The sequence below is a fragment of the Onychomys torridus genome, chromosome 1 (assembly GCF_903995425.1).
Source record: "Onychomys torridus chromosome 1, mOncTor1.1, whole genome shotgun sequence".
Taxonomy (NCBI): Eukaryota; Metazoa; Chordata; class Mammalia; order Rodentia; family Cricetidae; genus Onychomys; species Onychomys torridus.
In genome coordinates, this window is record NC_050443.1 from 156,536,402 (window position 1) to 156,561,631 (window position 25,230).

Here is a 25,230-nt window from a genome sequence, read left to right on the forward strand (position 1 = left end):
GGTTGTGAGCCACCATGTGGTTGCTGGGAATTGAACTCATGACCTCTGGTAGAGCAGCCAGTGCTCTTCACCGTGAGCCATCTCTCCAACCCTTAAACTTTTTTCTAATAATGGAATTAGGTGTCAGTTCCAAACCAAAATTAAGTACAATTTAAAACTCAGTTTCTCACTCACAGCAGCCAAGTTTCAAGCAGTCATCAGGCAGAGGCGGCCAGTGCAGCCATATTCGACAGAGCATGGGAGGTTTTCTGTCCTGGCAGAATGTTCTGTTAGACATGCAGATCTGCTATCAGGCAGGGTCCTGTGGACTCCTGAGAGACCCTTTGGAAGATGCAACCCTTCAAATCAAAACAGCTGCCCGACGGCCGATTCGCAAGTCTAAAGCCATGCAGCAGCCTTTGGCACTGTTTCCCAAGAACACTTTCTTCCTGGGAAGAGAGCGAGCTCTCCTGCTGAGATAAAGACTTACTCTGCTGCCTGTCCCATTTTCCTCCTTACATGAAAAAGATGAGTTTTCAATCCTTATCCTAAAACAGCCCTGAGGGAACTGTCACCATCATCACCTTGAGAATGTGATCACCTTGAGAGGTTCTGGAAACAGCCAGCTGCTTGAAGCTTCAGGACTGGCAGCGCCTGTCTATAAAGAGCAAACGCTGATGTCTAGATCCAATGACAGCCTTTATAAAATTAACCAAGCCTCCCAATGAGCTTCCGGTCTGCTCCTCTCTCTCAAAAGTCCCTATTCACGGGGCAGCTCTCAACAGAACCAAGGTCCTGGAGGGCAGATGGAGAATTGCAGTGTCTGGTTCCACAGGCCCCAGTACCAAGTGTCAGTCACAGGGTGCACCTGCTACCTTCTCCTCAACATCCCTTCTCTACTCCTCCTCTGTTCTCTGCTTCCCATTGGCTTTAAAGTTCCCCCTCCCCAGCGTGTGTGTGTGTGTGTGTGTGTGTGTGTGTGTGTCTGTCTGTGTGTGTGAGTGTGTGTGTATGTGTATATCTGTGTGTGTGTGTGTGTGTGTGTGTGTGAAACCCCTACACTTGATTCTAATTTTGCCTCTTATCTGGAGTCTGGACAGCAAATATCCACTTCCTGAGTTCATCATGACACGCTTTTTCCCACCCTTAATCCCTCCCATCTGACGCAAATGTGAAGAAAAGCATAACTGTTTCCTGGAGATGAAAGTATACATAAGACCCAGTTCTGCTTGCTCCGTCCTGCACGCTCCAGAATTAGCTGCCCACTGAAATCCACCTTTTTGTAGATCACCTGCTCACTGAAGTTAGTTAGAAACACAGACCCTCCCCTTCCTGAGCACTCCCTAGTCCCAAGTTGTGAGAGGTCAAGTTGCCAGAAAGGGTGCTTGCCTGAAAAACTGGTCATAGCGACAACCGGACATGTCATTGTAATCAACACAGAAGCGTTGAACTGCACTCCTTGTGGCTCTGTGTAAAGAAGGAAGGACATGCACAGCCAGCACTCCACAACAGGCTGCTCTTTGGAACACTTGGTTACTGAGGACTCTGTGTATTTGGGGCCTACATACCTCCCCCCGAAAAACAGGACAGGGGCCAAGATGGCCATTGAAAGGCAAAAGCCTGCTTGCTGCCTTCTAGCATGCCACCTTGTGGTTAATAAGGCTGTTCTTTTCTCCATCTCCGCCTCTCCATTCACAGACTTCAGGCAGGAGGAAGCAGAACTCCGTGGGATTAGAGAATTCGAGTTTCTTGGATTGCCATCTTCCTGCTTAAAAAAAAAAATCTGAAATTCCTTACATGTTTTTTCATCCACTTGACTCAGTAACACGAGGGTTTGTTGCCTTTTTATTTGGCCTGCTACATTTGTTAAACCCTAAGCATTTCCCATGGATTCTATCATTTAACCCTCACAGCCACTCTATGAGATAGCACACAGGAAACTCAGGCTCAAAGAGGTTAAATGTTGTTCTCAAGGTCACACATCTAATAAGAGGCATCCAGGAGTTTAAGCCTTGTACTACACAACCTTCCTAGGATGCTTTGCTACTGAGTATTTTGCGTTGTAAACTTCTGGCGCGCTCACGCTCAGTCTAAGAAAGACACGCCCTAGCAAACAATAAAATTCTCAAGGGCGCCAACCAAGACCCAGACTTGACCAGTAAAGACACATCCGTCTGTAGGGCAGCGATCTGGAGTCACCGCCAGGGCTCACAATCTCAGTTTTCAAACTGGGAGAGTCTATCAGCGCCCCTGCTCCGCCCTGCCTTTGGCAGGGAAATGAGTGATCCACCGGGAAGACTAGGAAGCCTTGGGGGAATCCAGTAATCCTGGAGATGGCGGGGCTCCATTTTACACAGAGGGAAACTGGTTCTCAAAGAACACAGACCACTAGTCATTCCCAGGCGAGGGTCACAGAGCTTGTCCTAGGGAGAACAGCGGTGTCAGACAAAAGCAGGCAGCCCCAGAATTAACTGGGCGTCCGAGTCTGTCCTTGGCCCCGCCCCTACCACGCCCACTGACCCCGACTCTACACTCCCCGCCTCCCCCCCACCCACAACTTCCCCCTTGCCCCCCCCACCCCCGGCCCCATGCAAAGCAATCCTTCTCAGAGTTCGGGTTAGGCGGGATCCCAAGTCCGGCTCTGCGCCCCGCCGGCCTTTACGTTTCCTGCGCTGCCCCTACCCCGCCTGCCTCCTAGTTCCAAGCCCAGTCCCCGCCCCCCCCCCAGATTCCAGAGCCTGCCTTCGCTCCGCCCACCCTCAGGTTCCAGACCTTGCCACGCCCACCCTCAGGTTCCAGGCCCCGCCCCCAGGCTCCTGGGCTCCTCCCTCTCTCCATCATTCCAGGCCCTGCCTCGCCGTGGCTCAGATTTTTAGACCCGCCCTCTCCCGCCTGCCCTCAGATTGTAGGCCCCGCCCTCTCACGCCCCGCCCTCGCTCAGATTGTGGGCCCCGCCCTCCCCGCCTGCCCTCAGAGTGCAGGCCCCGCCCTCCCCTCCTGCCCTCGTAATGAGGCCCCGCCCTCTCACGCCCCGCCCTCGCTCAGATTGTAGACCCCGCCCTCCCCGCCTGTCCTCAGATTGCAGACCCCGCCCTTTGCCGAGCCGGCAGTGACGTGTCCCGCCCCTCTGCCGCGGGATTCAAACTCCCGGAAGCGGTGTCGGGGCTGGAGAGTTGTAGGGGGTCTGACGCAGCGACGCGAGCGCTGTGTTTGGTCTCAGGTACTGAGTGGCCCTGGCCTTGGCGGGGGAGGGAGGGAGGGTGGAGAGGACAGCCGGGGCCCGCAGCCTCAGGGCCCGACTGGACCGCAAGGAGGCGGCGTCGGTGGGCAGATCACGGCCTCAGGACTCCGTCTCGGCTCGCTGGAATACATGCTCGTTTCCTGAGAGACACCATGCTGGGTGCCAGCCCGACCGTCGTCCTTTCGATTCCTTTCAGCTTTGCGGTATTATCACTTCCTTAACAGAGGCATCGAGAGGCCAGCGACCTGATGCAGGTCTCTCGTGCGCTCGGCCTTTTGCTATCAGCAAGCGCTTCTCTTTGCTTTTATTTTCCTGTCTCTTTCCTGCCCCCCCCCCCCCCCCCCCGACAATAGGTGCGATTTACTGAATGGAAATGCTTCTTTGGTCTCTTCCTGACCAAGGTCCCTCCAGTCCAGTCAGAGGTTTCCGAGCATCTGTCTTTGACCCCTTGGATAACCAAAACAAAATTTAAAAAAAAAAAAAATATATATATATATATATAATAAAATATAGCTCTTTGAACAATTATTGACTGAAAAAAAATGTTGGGAGCAGGTATAACTGACTACTAGCTTGTGTATGTGTGGTGAATTCTGTGGCCCTTCTTAGACTTAAGAAGGCTTCCTGAAGATGTCACTAGAACTGGTGAGTTCCTGAATAGAACTTTATGAATGAATGGAGTAGAAAATACTTGGAAAGGAAGGTGGCAGAACTGGGTGGGAGCAGGCTTGCAGATGGGGAAGAGTGGGTTAGGTCGGTCTTGAGCAGGGTCAGGAACACTAGTCATTTAGGTGGCCTCTCCAAGAGTTAGGAAGCAAATGTCCTGAGGGTTCTTTCAAGTTCTGTTGATCTGTATTTCTTTCATTCTTGTCTCAATGACCTGGTAGTTTCCTTTCTGCCAACCCAGGGTATCCAGTCCTCCCTGTGACATCAACAGAAGCCCAGCGAGAAACTTCTGTGGTAGCAGCTTCCTGAGGCATAATAACTGCGTTTGCCTCAGTGGAGTGGACTAGCTGCTTTACTTAGTTCTTAATGGGATAATGGGCAAACATCGAGGATGAATGCTTTGATATAGACTTTATTCGACTTCGTCTATAAAGTTCTATAATTTTTAGGCTGATTTCATTTTTAGGCTGGTTTCACGCAGGATGACCTCACACTGGCCACACTAAGTGGATCTCCCTGTTTCTGTTGGTAGCTTTTATGACTATGATTATTTCCCCTTAGTGTTTATTAGTTTGAGACTATGTGCATCTGTGTTTCTGTTGTAGTGTGTTGCCTGCCTCACTGTCCTGAAGGCTTCCCGGCATCAGAGACTATGGTGTCTCCTCTTCCTCCTGTTGCTTTAACCAGCTTATACCCAGTCCCTATTGGGTTACCTGGTAAATAGGCTTTGTAGTAATTTGTTGTTGATGTTGTTTGTTTAAACAGTTCTGTGCAGCACAGGCAACCCTCAAACTCCATATGCAAATGGGGCTGTCCTTGAACTCCTGGTCATCTTGCCTCCACTTCCTGAGTATTGGGATTATTGGCATGCACCCCCATGCCTGGCTCTGTAGTAATTGTTGAATGCATTAATGGTCTCTTTTTTTTAATTCCTTAATCACAAGGTAGAAAATGTTTGTTTGTTTGTTTTTTAATCTCCTTATTGAAGAGCTATTTTATACACTATTTGTACAATATATTTTACTATGCATTTGACTGCTAGAGTTTGTATTATACATTTGCTTCTAAACTGTCATCTAGTACTATTAACAGATACGAAACATATCCTTACTTCTGTGACTCCTTAATTCCTTTTCTTTTTCTTTCTCTCTTTCTTTCTTTCTTTTTTCTTTTTCTTTTTTTTTTTAGACAGGATTTCTCTGTGTAGCTTTGTGCCTTTCCTGAAACTCACTCACTCTGTTGCCCAGGTTGGCCTCAATCTCACAGAGATCCGCCTGGCTCTGCCTCCTGAGTGCTGGGATTAAAGGCATGTGCCACCACCACCCAGCTAATTCCTTTCATCCCCAAATCTCAGTATTATACCTCTTTCCCTATAAATGTCTCATGTTGGATTTCCTCACTTTTTCCCGCCTTACTCTCAAAAGGCTATTAAGATAGAGTTCAATTAGACATACCTTCTAAAACAGAGGACACATGTTAATGACTTATAATGCTCATTAGTGAAATTATTAAGGCCACTCCACGTAGTTAAAAGGGAGGTTTATTTTATGGGGTAACTTACAAGTGAAGGAATAGGTAACAGGGTCTGGGAAATGTGTAGTGCAGTCTGGTGGTGTTCTCTGGAGAACTTTGCTCAGTCTGCCTCCAGCATCCAGGGTCCAGGAGCCAAGAGAGCTGGCCCATCCAGATCTCGGGTCTTCAGGGTCCTCTCTCGGCCCTACCTTGTAGACGTGACAGTTACCGAAGCCTCAATGAGGGTCAGAACTTCCAGATCAAAGCTGGAATGGCTACCCACTACATCTCCCCCTTCTAATCTAATATAAGACTATATACAAAGGAATGGTTATCAAATATTGTCAAGGAGTAATGAGGGATAATGACCTAGATAAGATGGAACTACAATCAATTCAAATAATATCAAGCAATAAACACATACTACAATCCAGAGAAGTCTAGAGCATGGGTAAATTTTTCATTCCAAAAAGTGTCCTATCCTAAAGAACCTGAATCTAATACTTAGTATGTTCTATCTAAGATATTATATATATACTAAGTTGTAACTATAACTGCTAGTCTTCAATCCCATCAAAGACCTGAGAAGGAATATAATGATACCTAAGAAATGGAAGATGGATGCAAGCAACTTTCGGGAATCTTGCAAGAGTAGACAGAGACAGCTGGCAACCTGGACAGTCACCTAACATTTCTCAGCATTGTTCATGCATTCAAATTGGCTACTGGCCTAGAGGATCTGACAGACCATTTTCAGAAGCAGGAATTCTGAAAGACATCTTACCGTCTTGGCAGAGTTCAGAAGTCACTTTTCCTGTGTCCCGCTTGTCCAGAAGGACAGCACTTGTACTGTGAGCAGTTGAGGCAAGGGCAGTTCTTTGCCCAATAGGCCATTTTGTGCCAAGAAGACAAACTTCCAAATGGAAATGTCTTAGAAGCCCAACGTTCTCTCGGGATCAAATTGGTGCTGCCAGGAGCAATTGTGTCTCACGTCAATAGAATTCTAAGTTATTTAACTGCCATATTCTCTAGGTCTATGAAGTGTTTGAAGATTACCTGTCCATATGACCTATGTATCTGTAAATCTGGATAACCTAACTAACATAACTATAGAGATGACAAGCATAGGTGACTATAAATCTATAAGTCTTATCTACCTAAATAACCTAAGGACTTCATGTAAACAAGGTAAACGTCTATAAGCAAATGTACGGTAAAAGATGATGACTTCAGAATTGTGACAATACATAAGATATTTATAACAGAGGTAGGAATGTATAGTGCAATATGCAATATGACAATAATTTTAAATATATATCAATATACAGAATATCCTAAACAGAAGTAGAACATACATACAGTATGACAGATATAAATTTACATTTGTATCAGTATACAAATATTTCAAATAAGAGTAGAAATATATTACATTATAACATATAGTTCTGTATTTGTATCAATATACAAATTATCTTAAACAGGAATATAAAAATACTTTACATTTGTATCAACATATAAGAATCCATAACAGTGCAATTTATCTAATAAATATAAAAAAGCGGCGGCAGCGGCGGTGGGGGGGTGGGGGGAGCTGGAAAGATGGCTCAGAGGTTAAGAGTACTGCTTGCTCTTCCAAAGGTCCTGAGTTCAATTCCCAGCAACCACATGGTGGCTCACAACCATCCATAGACAGAACACTATACATAATAAATAAATAAATCTTAAAAAAAAAAAAAAAAAGATACCAGCCTGCTGTCCAGGAAGCATCATGTAAAGGCAGCAGGTAAAGCCACGGAACATGTGGCAACATATAGATGAACAGAAATGGGCTGAGTATAAGAATAAGAGCTAGACAATGGTAGGCCTGAGCTAATGGCCAAGCAGTTTAAATAATATAAGCGTCTGTATGTTTATTTTATAAGTGGGCTACGGGATTGCCGGGGCTTGGCGGGACCCGGAGAGAAAAACTCTAGCTGCAGCTCATAAACTTAAAATTAGATCACCACTAGCTTTTTATTCTTGGGTATACTCCTTGAAAGTATGAGGTTTGGGGACCCTTCCGTTAATTGTAAACAAAAACTTTCTGTTAGTTTACAGAACATTGCCAGGCTTAGTGCTGCATTCCTATAATCCCAGTACCTGGGAGGTTGAAGCAGGACAATTGTGAATTCAATGCCATTCTGGTTACATAGTGAGTTCCAAACCAGCCTGGGCTATATCAAGAGATCTACTCTCAAACTGAGATTTTTTTTTTTTTAAAGATCATTACAACGCCCCAGAAATCTTCCTCAGTTTTCTTTCCGGATCCCACTGATTTGTATAAATCACTTCTATTTAGAGCAAAATAGGCTATAAGGCCCCTTCCAGACCTGAAATATAAAATCTAAACTCAGATTTCAATTGCAGTTGAATTTAAAAATTGTATTTATTTATCTATTTTTCACAGATCATTTCAAAGATGTCTTCCAGAAGTCCCAAAGATTTAATTAAAAGCAAGTGGGGGTCAAGGCCTAGTAGCTCCAAATCGGACACCGCATTAGAGAAATTTAAGGGAGAAATCGCAGCCTTTAAAACATCCCTGGATGAAATCACAAGTGGGAAAGGAAAAGTGACTGATAAGGACAAATGCAGGCTTTTGGAGGTAAATGGCCATCGAGTCCTTTAAAGGTGTACACGTTCTAGAAATCAGTGCATTTGGATTTCTGATGCTTCATTCTCATCCTTCCCATGTCCTTGTTTGGCCTGTTCTTTGTAGTTCTAGGAGTTGATCTTGAATTTGGAATCTTAAATTCCTACTTTGATTTTACCAACCTTTAGACATACTTTATTATTAATTTGCTCTTTTAAAATGTTATTGAGTATGTGTTTTGAGGTTATCAGATATTAAGTTGTTTCAGAAATAAGACATCGTGATGAATAGTTTTGTACCTTTAATATAATGCTGTGATCTTGTGATCTGTTTTTTTCCTTACTGTAAAAAGATTTGCCTTATTTTATGTGTATGAGTTTTCCCTGCAGGTATGTATATGTAACATATGTGTGCCTGGTGCCTGCAGAAGTCAGGAAGGTATAGGATCCCCTGGAATTGGAGTTTGGATGGTTATAAGCTATGATATGGGTGCTGGGAACTAAATATGTTCCTCTGCAAAAGCAACAAGTACTCTTAACTGCTGAGCCAACTCTCCAGACCCAGACCCTTACATCTTTTGTTGTTGTTTTGTTTTGCTTTTTCAGATAGGGTCTCACGTAGCCCAGGTTGGTGTGGAGCTTGAGCTGTTTGGCTGAGGATGACCTCAAACTTCTGGTTCCCCTCCTCCACCTTTAAGTGCTGTGATTATAGGCATGTGTCATTGCACTTAATGTATTCTTTCACATATTGAAACCAAACTAATAAACTAATCTGGCATTCATCATGTAACTTTTTGATTATTTATCTTAATTACATTAATATTCTTGATAAACTTTTGTTATCAGTCTGTTTTGTTGTTACAACACAGTGCTACAGACTAGGTAATGAGAGAGAGAGAAAGAGAAACAGAGAGAGAGAGAGAGAGAGAGAGAGAGAGAGAGAGATATTTAGCTGCAAAGTCCAAAAGCACAGAGCATCTGGTAAAGGTCTTCAAGCTGTGTCATCGCATGAAATAAGGCCAGGCAAGCATATGAGGTATATGGGGGACCTAAATTCATTTTGACTGATAAGTGACCCATGACAGCCCTATGAATCCACTCATGGGGTCGTGCCCTCAGGACCCCATCCCTCTTACATTGGTGCATTGAGGGTTAAATAAACTTGAGGAATCATATTAAGCCATAGCATGCTGTGTTGAAGGTTGTAAAACATACCGGCTTACTGTTTATGATTTTTATTGGCTATTTAACTTGGAACTGTTTGGTATTCCCATGCTTTTTGGGATACTGGAAGAATACAGTGCCATTCTCACATCTTTTCTTTGCTATATATAGTTGAAGAGAAAATATTTTCTCATATATTTCGTGATTTTATTTTATTTTTTATTTATTTTTGTTAGTTCACTAAATTAAAAAAGAATCCAGGCATTTCAGATACCCTGAATTGTTTACCAATTTCAAAGTATTAAATAGTGTTCAGGTTTCCTTGTAAATGTTTAGAAACCCATTTTAGTCATTTGTATTGGCTGCCCTGTTAGCCTGCTCATTCTGATGATTGTTTTTATCATCCTTCTCTCATGTCTTCCCCTCTTCTGCCGCAGCAATGTGATGAGCGTTGATTTAGACTCCTCCCACCACCCTTGACACAGATGGGCCTTCCTCTGTATCTGCCTCTTCAGTATGTGTACATGTTAACTGGAGCACAGCTGCCCTTAATGTAAGGGCTGTCTGAGCATAGCACTGAGCTTCAGCTTATATTTTTGGTCCTGATATCATAAAATCAAATTTGATATGTAGTGAATACTTCATAAATGTATGGAAATACATTGTTTAGCTGGATGTTTGACTTGGCTGAGTTCTAAGAGTCTTCTTAGTTTCTATTTAGAAAATTCAAGTTCTTGAAGCCGAAAGAGAGAAGAACGTTTACTACCTCACAGAGAAGGACAGAGAAATACAGAGACTCAAAGACCAGCTAAAGGCCAGATACAGTTCTTCCTCGTTGCTTGAGCAGCTGGAGGAGAAAGCGAAGGAATGTGAGAAGAAGCAGCAGTTGCTGGAGTCCTTATCCAAGGAGACCGATGTCCTAAAGAAGCAGTTGTCCGCCACCACCAAAAGGCTCTCGGAACTGGAAGACAAGGCCTGTACCCTCCATCTGTCCCAGGTGCTAAGACTGTCTTCAGGGCTTTTGCCTATCTGCACCAGGTTATAGTTCTTAGGAAGAATAATGAGTCTTTTAATGTTTGTGAAACGATGCAGCACCTTAGTGCACCTACACATCACTTCTTTTTGGTTTTTTACTTGAGTCTTCTTCCATAAATTAAAAACAATGTAGTTCCCTGCACTCCCACACTGTTGTTTCATCCTGAGGAAAATTCAGAAGACAGTCCATGCTGTAGTTACAAAAATCAAAAGATTTTGCTGAGATTTTATTTCAATAGTTTGTATTATATAAACAGTAGGTTTAAGTTTTGAGTTAGTTTTCATATTTGAGATAAAAAGTTATACCAAATAGATTTTCCCTAACTGCACATAAATTTCCTCTTCCTCTTGTTTGAGAGGAACTGTGTCATAGAATGAACAAGGATCTGTGTAAAAATCATCCGAGTCTCGATCTTGGTTTTGCCAGCTGATATCATGTAATGCTGAGTGATTCCCTTAGCCTCTCTGGGATGACAGTGTTAGAGCTAGCTGGTCAGTCTCCTTTTATAAACCTTGATTTCACATCAGTAAAACCGGGCTAAGAGCACTGATGATGCCCTACGATAATGATTGACAGGTGCCTTGCATAAAGCCTAGAATATACTAAGTGCGTACCTATTGGCCAAACCTTTGATTCTTTTGGCAATTGAATATTACTAACAACTAGTAATACTGTCCATAGAAGAACAGGTTTGAGTTGTAACTTCTCAGTGGTGGAGTGCTCTGTTAGTTACGGCTCCTGTCGCTGTGTTTAAGGGAGGGATGTTTGTTCTGGCTTATGGGCTGAGGGATCGTTCTGTCATGGTGGGAAAGGCAGCAAGAGCAAGAGGCCAGATGGTTACTCAGGAAGCAGGGGGGAACACGGAGTGGAGCCCTGCCTTTAAAGCTTCAAGGCTGACCCTAGAGACCCACATCCTCCAGCAAGACTCCACCCTAAAGGCTCTTCAGCCTCCCCAGACAACCCCGGTGCCCACACAGGCCTCTCCTTATGGATGCTTAAGAAAACACCCAAATCCCCCCAAACCCTGAAAAGCAGGATCTTTAGAGTCTGCTGGTTAGTCTGGGATTACAGCCACCTGGTTTTCCTCTACGGAAGAATGAAGAAAGGAGAGCTGTTATGAAAGTATGTTTTGAGTTCCATGCAATCTATTTGAAGATTTACTTATTAATATTATAGTCTCCCAAATCTGAAACTTTTTTAATGTTATCAAGTGGAAAATTTCACACCTGACCTCACATAACCGTCACAGCCAGAATCCAGGCACATTAAATGTTTTGTGTAAAATTGTCTACAGGTTATGTGTACATGAAACTTATGGCCTGGCAGTGGTGGCGCATGCCTTGCACTCGGGAGGCAAAGGCAGGCAGATCTCTGAGTTCGAGGCTAGCCTGGTCTAAGTGAGTTCCAGGACAGCCAGGGCTATACAGAGAAACCCTGTACTAAAAGAAGTAAGAAAGAAAGAAAAAATGAATTTCACACTTAGAGTTTAGTCCCACCCCATTTAAGTTTAGGAATACTCAACCTGTACTAAAACTGTTAATCTTTGACAGTTTGGTTTATTTCTTTGAAATAGCCTAGTTGTTTGACTCCTCTTGGTGAAAATTCAGTGGGCTATTTATATGCACTAAAGGTTGTTCTGGGGATTGTGGGATCCAAAAAATCTCAGAGTAAAATTAGCTCTGAAGTCTCAGGGTTTCCATATCACTTAGGTCAGGGGTTCTCCACCTTCCTAATGCTGCCACTCTTTAATACAGTTCCTCATGTTGTGGGGACCCCCAAACATAAAATTATTTTTATTGCTACTTCATAACTAATTTTGCTACAGTTATGAATCATAATGTAAATATTTCTGGAGATGGAAGTTTGTCAGAGGGGTCAGGACCCACATGTTGAGAACTGTTAGGTGCATTCCCAGGGAGTTTAATTCTGTCCCTAGTCCCTTGGTAATTCTCATCTGGCTTAGTAGTTCACAGTAGTACAGTGGTGAGTTTGGGATGCCTAGAGAAACAGTTTGTATTTTTATGGAACTAAACGTAATGAAACTTGTATTGTTAAATGGGTGATATTAACTGATATTGGGTTATTTACAGAGCATGCCTGCAAACTGCTTCAACTCATCGATGAGCAGTATTCATGAAAAGGAAATGCAGCTGAAAGATGTAAGTTGTTCGTTTGTTTGGATAGAGAGGACTAATTCATATGTTCTTAAATTTCATAGAAATTGGAAGCATTAAGTGTTATGATTTAAAAAAAAACAAATCTAATGAGGTAGGAGAACTGAGTGTTTGAGATCATTGTCAAGGTTATCTATAGTTTAGAAAGTTCTAGAACTAAGCTTTTAACTACCTTAGCAGCATACTTTTTCACCCAAATCTAATTTGCCCAAATAGTTGCTCATTATAATGTAATTTAATTTATGCTTTTCTTTTTGTTTATCTATTTGTTATACATTCATTATCTTCAAGTCTTTCTCTGAGAATAGTTGGAAAGGAAATGTGTATATTTAGTAGTTCTCTAGAATTAGACATGAGGGTTACTTTAGATGTACCAGAAAGGTTTATCATTTCAAACTTACAAATAGATAAGTAAGTTTTGCTGGAAATTGGATAAACTGAGGACACAGGACTCTGTATTTTTTCAAGTTTCATATTAAATGTATGAAGTACAAAATTGTTGATTTTATTACTAGATCCCTGGGTAGCTATTCGGATTACAGAAACCTCACCTGTGTGTCTGCAGGTGTCTCCACCCTGATGCCGATAAGCATGCTGTTAAGACTCCTATTTTATTTAATCTAGCAAGTATCCCCTGAAGCCTATTTGACTTTCAAAAGAAGAATTTAAATATCTTGACTGTCTGTACAGGGTGCTATGGTGCCCTTATCAAATTATTTACCTGGAGGTAATTGAAATAAATATAATTTTAAAAATTATTAAATAGGGTTTATTTTACAGTGAATTTGGCCCCTCTGTTTATACTAGTACCTATCAATTAGATGCATGTAATTTACCTTATACACCTTTCATTTTCTCTTTGTTTACTTCTGTCATGCTGGATTTCCAGCCACTCCTTGAAAGGAATAGCCTTTCCTCTTCTGCTTCTTCTGGCTGGAAGCTCTGTTTACATGAGAAAGACTTACACAAATGCAGTAAAATCTAACTCAGTTCACCTTCAGGCTAAATCTAAACTGAGCTGTGTTTATCTAGATAGTTTTCTTGAAATGTAGATTTGGATTTAATGGGTGTAGGGTAGAGCTGTACCTCCTGCTTGCTGTTGTTGCTGGTCCCAAGAGCACACTTGGATCATTTCTAACTTCTGAAGAGCTCCAGGCAGTTCAGGCCTGATTTCTTGAAGATCTCAGCAAATCTTTGAGAAGGAGGAAAACTGTAGTTGGCAGACTTAGAGAGCAGGAAAAAGACATCTCACTCACTCCTCATCTACACTGGCATATTCGCCTTGTGAGAGCTTGGAAACTAATTCCATCTCAGAGTTCCCAGAGAAGTGCCTAAGAAGTGCCACTAATATCTTATTAAGAATTAGTGTTAGTAAAGTAAAATAAGCTTTAGAATGCATGTGTATGTTTCTTATTTTTCAGCCACCATTTAGGTCTGTCAGACAGTTTGAAATAATTACCTGGTAATAACTGTTAGATTTCTTAGGCATCTTAAAGACCCATAAGGCAGAAAGGGAGGCGCATCTGACTAACTTAGGCAGGACCATGTTTATTGGTGGGTGCTCCTCTACTGCTGTCACACCTGATTCAGATAGGCCGCAGGGCCAGTGAAAGGTCCTAGAGCTTTCAGCTACTGGCCAGTGGAGAAACCCAGGAGTTCTCAGCCTGTCTTAGCCAGTGGAAAGCTCTTGGAATCTTTGACCACTGTGGCGATCCCCAAACCTAACTGGGGCTCCTCCAAGTTAAGTGTAACAGATTACCTTGTCCCAGCATTTTGCTGTGTGGCATAGATGTTTTGGAAGGGACATGAACTCACTCACATGGGTGATTGTGTCCTACATCTCACAGCATGCGGGTGCATGAGAGAATGTCCATGGAAAAAGGGAGGAGGCAGAAATGACTACCTTGTGTTTATTAAGTTCCCTGCCTCAGTCCTTCCTTCTGGAATTGGTTTGCCTAGCTGGGAAGTGTAGTCTTTCTGCAGGAAGCTATCAATCAGTAATGTCATAAATGTTGTCAAATATCAAAACTGTTAATCATTTTTGTGTAAATTATACCAACCAGATAACTAGACGAAAATAGTAGGCATTTCTTGGTCTTAATGTTACACAATTGAATTTTCAAACAACTTAGAGAAGATACATAATTTTAATTTTTTTTAATTTAGAAAATATAAATTATTAGAAAAGTTCTACAAATGAGAATTATACTTGTATCACTTTTATACTCTTTACCTAAATGTAACCGTTCATGACATTTTAATCCCGTTTTTGTGTTTTTCTCTTACCTTCTACCTACACAAATACACAAAGTTCTTTTTCTGAACCATTCAAGAGGGAGCTGCACATAGCTGTAATTATTGAGCCCTACCTACAAATGCATTTCTTATATCTTAAACAGGAACTTAATAAATTTAACATGGACACAGTACTTCTGGTTAGCCTACCCTCCTTAATCCAGTCTTATCAATGAACTCACATGTCTTATTTTTCCAGTACAGCTTGCATTTTGATCTATTTTGAAATTTTTATCCACAGAGTACTTAGTAGATCCCTGGCCAAAGGTGGAATGCACTTCCATGCACTTCACATTTTTTTAAAGTACATGTTAAGTGCATGCCTCCTATATGTGTAGATGACACAAAGTTAGAAGGACCAGCTAATGTAATGATATCTAAAAATCCAAACCCATATCAATGTTCAATGAGAGCTTTCTTATCTGGTCATTGATAGTAGAAGAAAGGGTAGATGCGTATAAAAGAACTGGAGAGAAAACAATGTTTGCCTTAGCTGAGCATGGTGACACAGACTTATAATATTAGCTGCTTGAGAGGCTGTGGTAGGAGGGTCTCAAGTTCAAGGTCTACCTGGGTTACAAGAATGTGTTCAAGGGCCAGGCCAGGCAAGGCAGAAAGGTAGGGGGCAAGAAGAGCTTACTTTGTTAAGTAACATCGCCATCGTGTGGCTTTTTTATTATCGCTTAAATTTTTTAAAAGATTTTTGTCTTTAATTACTGCTACATGTATATATAAACATATAAATAATATAAATACAATTTGATGAGTTTTTTGTTTTGTTTTGTTTTTTTTCAAAACAGGGTTTACTCTGTATAGTTTTGGTGCCTGTCCTGGATCTCACTCTGTAGACCACCAGGCTGGCCTTGAAGTCACAGAGATCCACCTGGCTCTGCCTCCCAGTGCTGGGATTAAAGGCGTGCGCCACCACTGCCTGGCTGATGAGTTCATTTAATGTTACCCATATGTATATGTTTTTAGAGTTCATCACTTGATATTGGATAGCCAATTAGGGGGCTTATCTCTGGGAAAGACTGGTTCCTCCCCAGCAATTGTAAATTGCCTGTAATTGAAATCTTAAATTTTTAGTTCATGTACTTGAGTAAAGTATCAACAGGTTCATTTGAAAAACATTGATTACCCTCTAATGCAGATTTAAATTATGTGTATTGCTACTTCCTAAAGATGGACAAATATAAAGTTTGATAGAAAATTAGATGTCTTTACTATGTAATATTGTAATTTGTAGGTAGTTAGATATGCACATGTGCTCTCTGGGTCACATGGTGTTCTTTTGTTTTGTTTGTTTTTTGAGACAGGGTTTCTCTGTGTAGTCCTGGCTGTCCTGGATCTTGCTCTGTAGACCAGGCTGGCCTCGAACTCACAGAGATCCACCTGCCTCTGTCTCCAAGTGCTGGGATCAAAGGCGTGTGCCATTGGCCCGGAAACACTCAGTGTTCTTTAGAACAAAATTTGAGCATGAGGACTCAATCCAGAGGAGCTTGGCCACTGTGAAAGAATGTTAGGCTTAAGGCATACATCACCATGTATGTGTCTTTTGGGACATTTAACATTTAACATGCCCATGGTATCAGGTTTGGATGTGCATGACCTTTTTGCACAAATAATTGTTAAGACATATTTCCAGCCTCCCAGGATCGTAGAACAAGAGGAGACAATTCTATCCTATTAGACTGAACAAGTAGATTGGATAGGAGTTGTAATCTCATTGCATATTTATATTGTGTTAGAATTTCTAGACTTTGTCCTCCTCCCCCATTAACAGCAGGTTTGTGGTCTTCCCTGGCTAGCGTATTCTACTTTATTATTTTTTTCATTTTTATCTTTGAAACAATGTCTCACTATATAGCCCTGGCTAGTCTCAAACTCATAGAGATCCTCTTGCCCATCCCCCTGCCCCAGTGCTAAGACTAAAGGTGCGTGCTACCACACCCAGCTATTTAGTTATTTAGAGACAAGGCCGCAACACATAGGCAGGCTCAAGGTCTCAGCCTGGTAGTGCTGGGGTTACCGGCTTCAGCCTGGCCCTTCTGTAGCCTTTCGCTTGAACATGCCCTATTTTCAGTAGCAAAACTGCCACCTTCCCTAGCAAAAAGGGGTGGAGTGTGGCAAGGGGGAGCAGTATGTGTTTCCTAGGAATGCCCGGGCTGCCTGACAGACTCCTTTTAATTTGATTTGGTTAAGTTTCCAAGAGTCAACACTGAAGGGTAGAGACTTAGAATCAGAGCTCTTTCTAGAAGTGGGATTGGAGCAGCTGTGTCTGAGTCTGCCCCAGGGGCATTCTGGTTCCCTGACACTGCTGTGTCCGTGAACACAAAGGGAGCTGCGTGTAGGAGGCGGCCTACAGGCAGAATGAATCCCCTGGAAACTGACCCTCCTGTACTCTAAAGGGACATGCAGTGGCTGTCTGTGAGTAGTTTATAAGCCGTAAGATACTGTGTGTGTTGGAAAAGGTAATGTCATAGGGACTTCCTTACACACTTTACAATCTGGGCTTTTTACTCTGCTGTTGATTTTTCATTCACTCTAGGCTCTGGAGAAAAATCAGCAGTGGCTTGTGTATGATCAACAGCGAGAGGCCTATGTTAAAGGACTTTTAGCAAAGATCTTTGAGCTGGAAACGAGAGCAGAAGCAGCCACTGCTTTACTCCCACAGCAGATGAAAAAGACGGAATCAGAAGGTACTGCGCTATAAAAGGGTTCTTTTGGGATAAGCCTGACATTTTCCAACAGGAGTGAGTCATCAAATTTGGATTTTTTTTTTTTTATAGATATGTGTTAGAAAGTAAAATAACATCATGTCCTTTAAGCTTGAAGTAAGAAATAGCATTTGGCAAGTCTGTTTCCTCCCCCCTTGTTTCCAGGTATGAGAGGCCACAGGTAAGAGAGCCATCCGTCACAGAGTTAGTTCTGAAGTCAGGGTGATTTCCCTTCAAAGTTCTTCTCAGTCCCTCCAGAGCTGACCTAGGCACCAGTTTCCTTTTGGGGGTAAATGGGTAGGATGATGGCTTGAGGTAAAGTTTTGCCACATAGCCCTGGCTAGTCTGGTACTTAAAATGTAGCCCAGGCTAGCTTCCAGTTCAGAGCAGTCGTCCTGCCTCGGTCTCCTAAGTGCTGGAATTATAAGTGTGTGCTACTACACTTGACTTTAGTTGTCATTTTGCTTTGCTTGTCTTTGGCTCTTGTATCAGCTCTAGGAGAAAGAACAGGCCTTGTGGATGATGCCTCAACCATTTAATCCTTGCTGTGAGCTTGAGTAGCTACCCATGATGCTGTCTCTACCCAGTGTTCTACAGATTCCCTTACATGCATTTCCCTGGAACATCTCTTAGGAGGTGGGCCAGCAAGACTCATATTTAACAGCTTATAAAGAAATAAGCTCGGCAGGCGGTGAACTAGGAAGAAAAGATCTACCATCTCAAATGCCAGCCATAGCCCCCACCTCCTGACTCTTCATTTTATAAGCTGAAGAAATACTGAGGTCTTATTTGTAGGAATATGTTTAAAGTTTTAATTTCTTGGGATATTACAAAATGCATTGTAATGTTGTTTGTTACAGGTTATTTTAAAGAGGAGAAGCAAAAATATGATCATCTCTTGGAAAATGCCAAGAAGGATCTTGAAGTTGAACGACAAACAGTAACTCAGTTGCGTTTAGAACTTGATGAGTTTAGAAGAAAATATGAAGAAAGTCAAAAAGAAGTTGAAGATTTAAATCAGCTGTTGAGTTCACAGCGAAAGGCAGACATCCAGCAGCTGGAAGAGGATAGATACAAGACTGAGAAGATCCAGAAGCTCAGGGAGGAGAGCAGTGTCTTCAAGGGAAAACTGGAAGAGGAGAAGAGGAAGTCTGAAGAGCTCTTATCTCAGGTGAGCCAGCCACTGAGGTCTCTGTTCTTCAGATTTCAACCAAGGGTCAGGGAGCCCAGACCACCCGGAAGCCAGCAAGGAGCAGGACCAGTCCCTGTCTCCTTTGGGCATTCATAGCATGGAAGCAGACCATGAGTTAGTACTAAATAAACAGATAAGCCAAGGAAACTAAAACAAGATGATGTGAGAAGAAGAAACAGGCTGTGGTATTCAGAGACTTTATGGTGGGATCTTGTACACTGACTCTGGGAATTCCTTCAGTGGAGGACATCACACATTTGAAGGCTTGAATGAAGAGGTAGATTGTGTGGGAAGTAAAGGCAGTGAGAGGAATCCAGTTGACTCTTAGGCTGTGCTCTTGAGTGTGCTGATGTGCTCATATGAATTCCCAGAGTATCTTAGAAAGAACACAGAAACCCATAGAAAGAACAGTGTTTGGAATTCACAGCTGGACTATAGACAGAGTACATGCCTGCAGCAAAATGCTTCTCTCCTCTAACTCACAGTGTTCACTAGTCAAATTTTGTATGGTTCAACTGAGTAATATGAAAGCGCTTTGTAAACTAAGTAGATGCCAATGGAGGTTATTGCTACTAGAATTGTAATTTTTAACATCCTGCAGAAGTTGAGAGCTGAGGAAGAGTCAGTAATCCTAATATTTTCTTCCTTCGTCTTCACTTTGCTAAACTTTGACCTGTAGGTGTGAGTCGTGACATTGGGAAAGGTTAAACAGCTAGAAGGAAATTTTACTTCCTTTTTTGACACATCCCTCTTTGCTATCCTACCAAAGCCTCCAGAAAAAGGGGTGTGGCCACACAGAGCAGTGTTCATCACTCAGTCTGGCTGCTCAGGGAACTCATTCAGGATGATACTGCTCATCCTACTTAAGTGGAAAGCCTCAAATAACCAGCTGGGATGACTCATCCTGCTCAGTAGGTGTTGTCCTAGTTAGAAGCGGGACTCGTGATGTAGTTCCTTGTCTGTCCCAAGTCTAGTGAGGAGAGGCAGGTGAGATAATGCTGGCTGTCTTTGTATCCTCCAGGTCCGAATTCTCTACGAGTCTCTGTTAAAGCACCAAGAGGAGCAGACCAGGGTAGCTCTGCTGGAACAGCAGGTACTTACTGGGGGTGCTCGGAAGTCCATTCAGCTGGTAAAACACAGAACTTCCCTGGTATTTATACTGTTCTATGGAGAACGACTTGAAAGTTGTTGAACAAAGTGGTTTTAAAAGACACGTTTTCTTAGAGACTGTACCACTCACATATTCTATAGCTGTTCTTAGCCTAAACCAGATTCTTTTGTTTGTTGTTTTTTTTGTTTTTCGAGACAGGGTTTCTCTGTGTAGCTTTGGTGCCTGTCCTGGATCTCACTCTGTAGACCAGGCTAGCCTCGAACTCACAGAGATCTGCCTGGCTCTGCCTCCCAAGTTCTGGGATTAAAGGCGGGCACCACCACCACTACCAACACCACCACTACCACCACCACCACCACCACCACCACCACCACCACCACCACCACCACCGGCCTAAACCAGATTCTTAAAGGTGCGGTGGCAGTTTTCCTGACAGGTTGGGCAAATGTTGTCCTTCCATGGCTGTAGTTCCTACTTTAGGCTAACAGGGTCTCTTACTAGGTCACCCTGTGAGTTCAAGCAGAGTGGACACCAAATATTCTCACAATGTATAGTAGAATTTCTTAATATATTTCAAACCAGGGATTAGCCATCTCCCACCCCCCACCAAAAATTCCAAGAATGTGAAGGAATTACTATAGCAACTTCTTAAACTACCCTCCACTCATCCATACCTTGGCTTTGCTAGGTTATAAAGCAGCTTTTCAGCCATAAACTAATAATCTTGATATGCTCAGATGAGTTCTTGATAAGCAGGCCCAGCAAGTATTCTCTTGTGCTGATACAGACTAAACAGTCAATGAAGAGAACTAAGTGTGATGGTATTTTATCTGTGTCCCTTAATAAAGTTTACCTGAGGATCAGAGGAAAAAGACAGCCACTATATTAAACATAGAAGTCAGGCAATGGTAACACATGCCTTTAATCCTATCTCTTGGCAGGCAGGGATCTGTCTGGATCTCTGTGAGTTTAAGGCCACACTGCGAAAGGAGACAGGCGTGGTGGCACATGCCTTAAATTCAAACTCTAGTTAACCATAAAGATCTGGAAGTCTGTACAGACAGACAGGAAGTGACAGAGCTGGGCAGGAAGAGGAAGTGATATAGCTGGATGGAGAGTAAATGAGATCGTAGAACAGAAAGGCATATAGGCCTAGGTATACAGGAAGTGGCTCTCTTTGGTGGAAGATCTCAAAGTGTGAGAACGTGGCTGGCTTCTTTCTTCTGTTTTTCTTATCTCTCAGCTTTTTACCCAAATATTTGGCTCTGGGTTTTTATTAATAAGACCGTTTAGCAATTCGTCTATAATTGGGCAGGATCCACCAGCTCTAACTGCCTTGTCCTCACATATTCCAGATGCAGGCATGTACTCTAGACTTTGAAAATGAAAAACTTGACCGCCAGAACATGCAGCATCAACTGTATGTGATTCTTAAGGAACTCCGAAAAGCAAGAAGTCAAATAACACAGTTGGAATCCTTGGTAAGTTTTGAATGGTTAATATAAAACTTATTCTTCATTCTTTTTTTTTTTGCTAACTCTCCATTGATGTGTCAGCTCAGTTCCCAAACCAGTAATATAGCCTAAAATGAACTTTATATCTCAAATCAGTAGTCACCTCCCATGTGGCACCTAACCTTAGAGCATCAGTGCAGGACTCAGAAGGCAGGGCATTATGAAGTTCTTGCTCATAGTTACTGTACTGGTGTCTGGGATCATCTCCTACCCAGGGTGGGCACTGCCATTCTAGAGATGGCCAACAGTACTTTGCATAGAGGAGGGCAGAACGTAGAAAATAGGGTATCGTGTCATTCTTTTTTCATATTTCTAATGAATTTGTGTGCATTTATGTGTCTGTGAATGTGCCCAGATGTCCCTCCCATTAGTACACATTTATATACTGTCCTAGAACTGCAGAATATTTGGAAATGGAGGAATATTATAACTCCTAGTTTCTCCCCCAGGGAGAGGGGAGAAAAGCAATTGTTAAAGTAACCTATAACTTGTTTGTTAATAAAATAAATATCTTTATAATGTACTATAAAATATGAATGTTTAAGCTTTCTTAACTATTCTAAATTCTTTTAAAAAAAAATATGAAACAGCCAAGTCTCAAAGGTATGTAGCATCCTGGTCATCTGTGTATGTAACCTATCTGAGCTACTAAAATTCTCTGCTGCTCTCCGTTCTGTGTAGGATTTTTTTTTTTGCTGCTCTCTTTTTTTGCATTATTATTTTACTCCCTAGGGTGTGAAACACTCCCCAATGAACATCTCCATCTTCCCACTTCAACCTCCTGGGTGCTGGGAACTTTGTACTTCTTTATTCCTTAATTTACTTCTGTTTTACATATCTGGCAATGTATACACACTCTTGGAAATGTCATGATGAACCCCATTATCTTGTACACTGAATTAAAAAAGTAATTTTTTAATTTGACTCTATGTCTTAAGCACAGTCTATCTATATAAGCACTACTCACTATTTTCCTGAGTAATTATATTACCTAAGTTATTCATGACCACCTTATATGTTACCATTAAAATAATAGCAGAAATCCAAAATAAGCTCTCTACAGGACTGAAGCATGCAGAGAGTGCACAAAGCAGTTAAAACTGCCCAAATTCAGTCTTCCATTCAAACAGTGTTCATTTGAAATTTGTTTTGCAGAAGCAGCTACATGGGTTTGCCTTCCCAGAGCAATCATTCCCAGTCCAGAGAGAGCCTGAAAACAGAGTGAAAGGTACCTCACCCAAAAGCCCCACTGCTGCTCTCAATGACAGCCTGGTGGAATGTCCCAAGTGCAGTGTACAGTACCCAGCCAATGAACATCGAGACCTGCTCGTCCATGTTGAATACTGCATGAAGTAGCAGAAGTGTTCCTGCCTTTGTACTGAACAAGTCCACACTGTATCCTAGGTTTGTGTATGGGCACTTTGAATCACAGATTACATCCCTTGCACTAGAAGCTCCCTGTCTGCCCTTGGCCTCTGGCATATGAGGGCATCCTTACATTTTCCTGGCCACTTTACATTTTCCTTGGTAGTGATACCTCCCTGAGCCACTTCATCATCAGGCTGCATGTGAATGTGGTGAGCAGCGGGTACCCAGACTACCAGCACTGCCCTGTTCTTCTAACCAGCACTTCACTGTTCTAGATTCAATGAACAAGAACTATTTGGGTTATTGATTACAGCTTAAAGCTATTGGCCAGCAAGCAAATATTTTATGCTTTTGGGGTTTTCAGAGAATCAGAAGGTAATTAACCACAACTCTTACTGTGCTGATCCTTTTTATGTAAATGCTTAGTATACTGACACTTCCAATTTGATACCTCTTGCTATTGTCCAACGGTTACTAGAAAAGTCGGGGAGTTTTGTAATCTTTATTGCTGTTAACTCTTTTAAGCACAAAGCAGGTTTTGTTTGAAGAATGCCTTTAAGTAGCTGCACATTTTCACTCACATTTTCTGACCATAACTTGGACTTAAATTTCAGTAGCACTGGTCAGTTCTCTAAAATGCCAAAAAATGAACAAAACAAAATGATCTTGCCTCCTCATTCAGTTTGCAGGTATTATTATATCTTGATGGGTTTTTGTTTTTTGGCACTCTCAGAGATAGGTGAGCAGTGTAATTATCCAATATTTGTTTTCTGAATAGATATTTTTATATATGCTTCATGTAAAGCAAAAGGTGTTATTTCTTCAGATTTTCTAACTTGCTTAAACCTGAGCTACTGTTAGCAGTATGAAGGAGGAAATAATAAAATTATTTAATAAGTTCATGTCTACTATGTATGTATGTACATATATATTCTTAAGATCTCTAGTCACAAAGTAGTATTAGGCACATATAAGGTGACGGGAACTGAGAGACACCAGAGCCATTCTATGAGGGAGGTAAAGGAGTTGGAGGTCTCTCTGCCAATCAGGCTGCAACTCTTAATAAATACTTTTCTGAGCTGTTTGTTACAAAGGCAAAGCAACAAGCCTGTGAAGGAATATGTGATTTTGGCTTTTGAATTTTGGGGGCATAAAAATTGTACAGATTTATAAATAAAATTTTGCCTTCGGAGTTAATAATCCCATATGCTTTGTATCTTCACCCTTGGTTGGACGAAAGACAAAGAAGTACTTTTCAGTGTCTCCTCCCCCAGCCTTCCACCTCCCAGAATTCTCTTCTCTCTTGTCCCGCCTATACTTCCTGCCTGGCCACTGGCCAAACAGCATTTTATTTATATAGAGCAATAACCACAGCAGATGATTAGAACAGGAAGAGTCCTTTTTTCCTGGATCATGTTACAGAAGCAAGGGTCAGTCAAGCCATTAAGACCTGAAATCGCTTGAAGGGTCAAACACAGTTCTTTTTCTTCACCGACTGTTTTTTATGGCACATGGCCGCCTGCGCTTAGGCCACGGTTGTTTCTAGAGGACGGTATGCTGCTGCACCAGAAACCGCTAGGTGCTGAACACTTATTCCTGATTGCCCTCTGTGAAGTATTTACTGGTATCAGCACCATTCAGAGACTAAGCAGGGCACCCAGGGTCATCACCTATGTGTAGGAAAGCACTGTCTACAGAAGGATCCATCATCCCTCTTTTACGTTACATTGTTAGTCCAACAAGCAACACTGGGGCTGTCACTCCAGGATTCTCTTCCTCTCTACTATGCCATGCATGTTGGTACACATGTAATCCTAACACTCAGTATGCTGATTTATTGAGTTCCAGTCCAGTCACTTCATAGCAAGACTTACTCAAATAACAAAAGACAAAAAAAAAAAAAAGCCTACAGAAAAAACTCTTTTACGCATAATATATACAAATTGAGATTTTTAAAAATATTTGAGATTTTATTTTTATTTTGTATTTTTGAGTGTTGGCTAGTATTGATACCTGTGCATGCTTACAGTGTCCACAGAGGCCAGAAGAGGGCATCAGATCCCTGGGACTGGAATTTCAGAGGGTTGTAAGGCACTATATGGTTGAGGAATTGAAACTGGCTCCTCTGGAAGAACAGTCCGTGTTCTTAACCACAGAGCCGTCTCCCTATCTACCAAATTAGTGAATTTTGACACACATTGTTGTAACCATCAGCCAAATAGACATACAGATTATAGCACCAGCCCTGACAGTTTCCTTACTCCGTTTCAGTCCAGAATCCCTTCCTCACAGAGGCAGTCTTGGCTCTTTTACCATGCACTGCTTTTGTAAGGTTTTGAAATTCACATATACAAACTCTTCCATGTTTTTATTTTTTAAATTTTCATTGCTTCTTTAAAAATTAAGGTTAGCATACAAGGAATGGGTTTCACCATTATATATGTGTGTGTATATATATATATATATATGTGTGTGTGTGTGTGTGTGTGTGTGTGTGTGTGTGTGTGTGTGTATATATATAATCATGCTATTCTTATTCATCATTTTTCTCCTTCCTCCAGATAGTCTTGCAGACCTCTGCTTTCATCCATATATATTGCATTATTCTCTTTCTTTCCATTCTTAAGATAGTT

The 25,230-nt window shown here is 42.0% G+C and overlaps 1 protein-coding gene across 1 annotated transcript; it reads left to right on the forward strand.

The window, feature by feature from the left end:
- Positions 1 to 3,143: 3,143 nt before the first annotated feature.
- On the forward strand, positions 3,144 to 23,516 carry Cep55 (centrosomal protein 55). The gene is made up of 9 exons (XM_036206007.1): positions 3,144 to 3,199; positions 7,845 to 8,039; positions 9,912 to 10,187; positions 12,317 to 12,385; positions 17,244 to 17,394; positions 18,273 to 18,583; positions 19,626 to 19,697; positions 21,071 to 21,196; positions 22,385 to 23,516. Exons 2-9 carry the CDS (start codon positions 7,857 to 7,859, stop codon positions 22,583 to 22,585), a joined length of 1,389 nt encoding a protein of 462 aa, XP_036061900.1. The 5' UTR covers positions 3,144 to 3,199; positions 7,845 to 7,856; the 3' UTR covers positions 22,586 to 23,516.
- Positions 23,517 to 25,230: the final 1,714 nt, after the last annotated feature.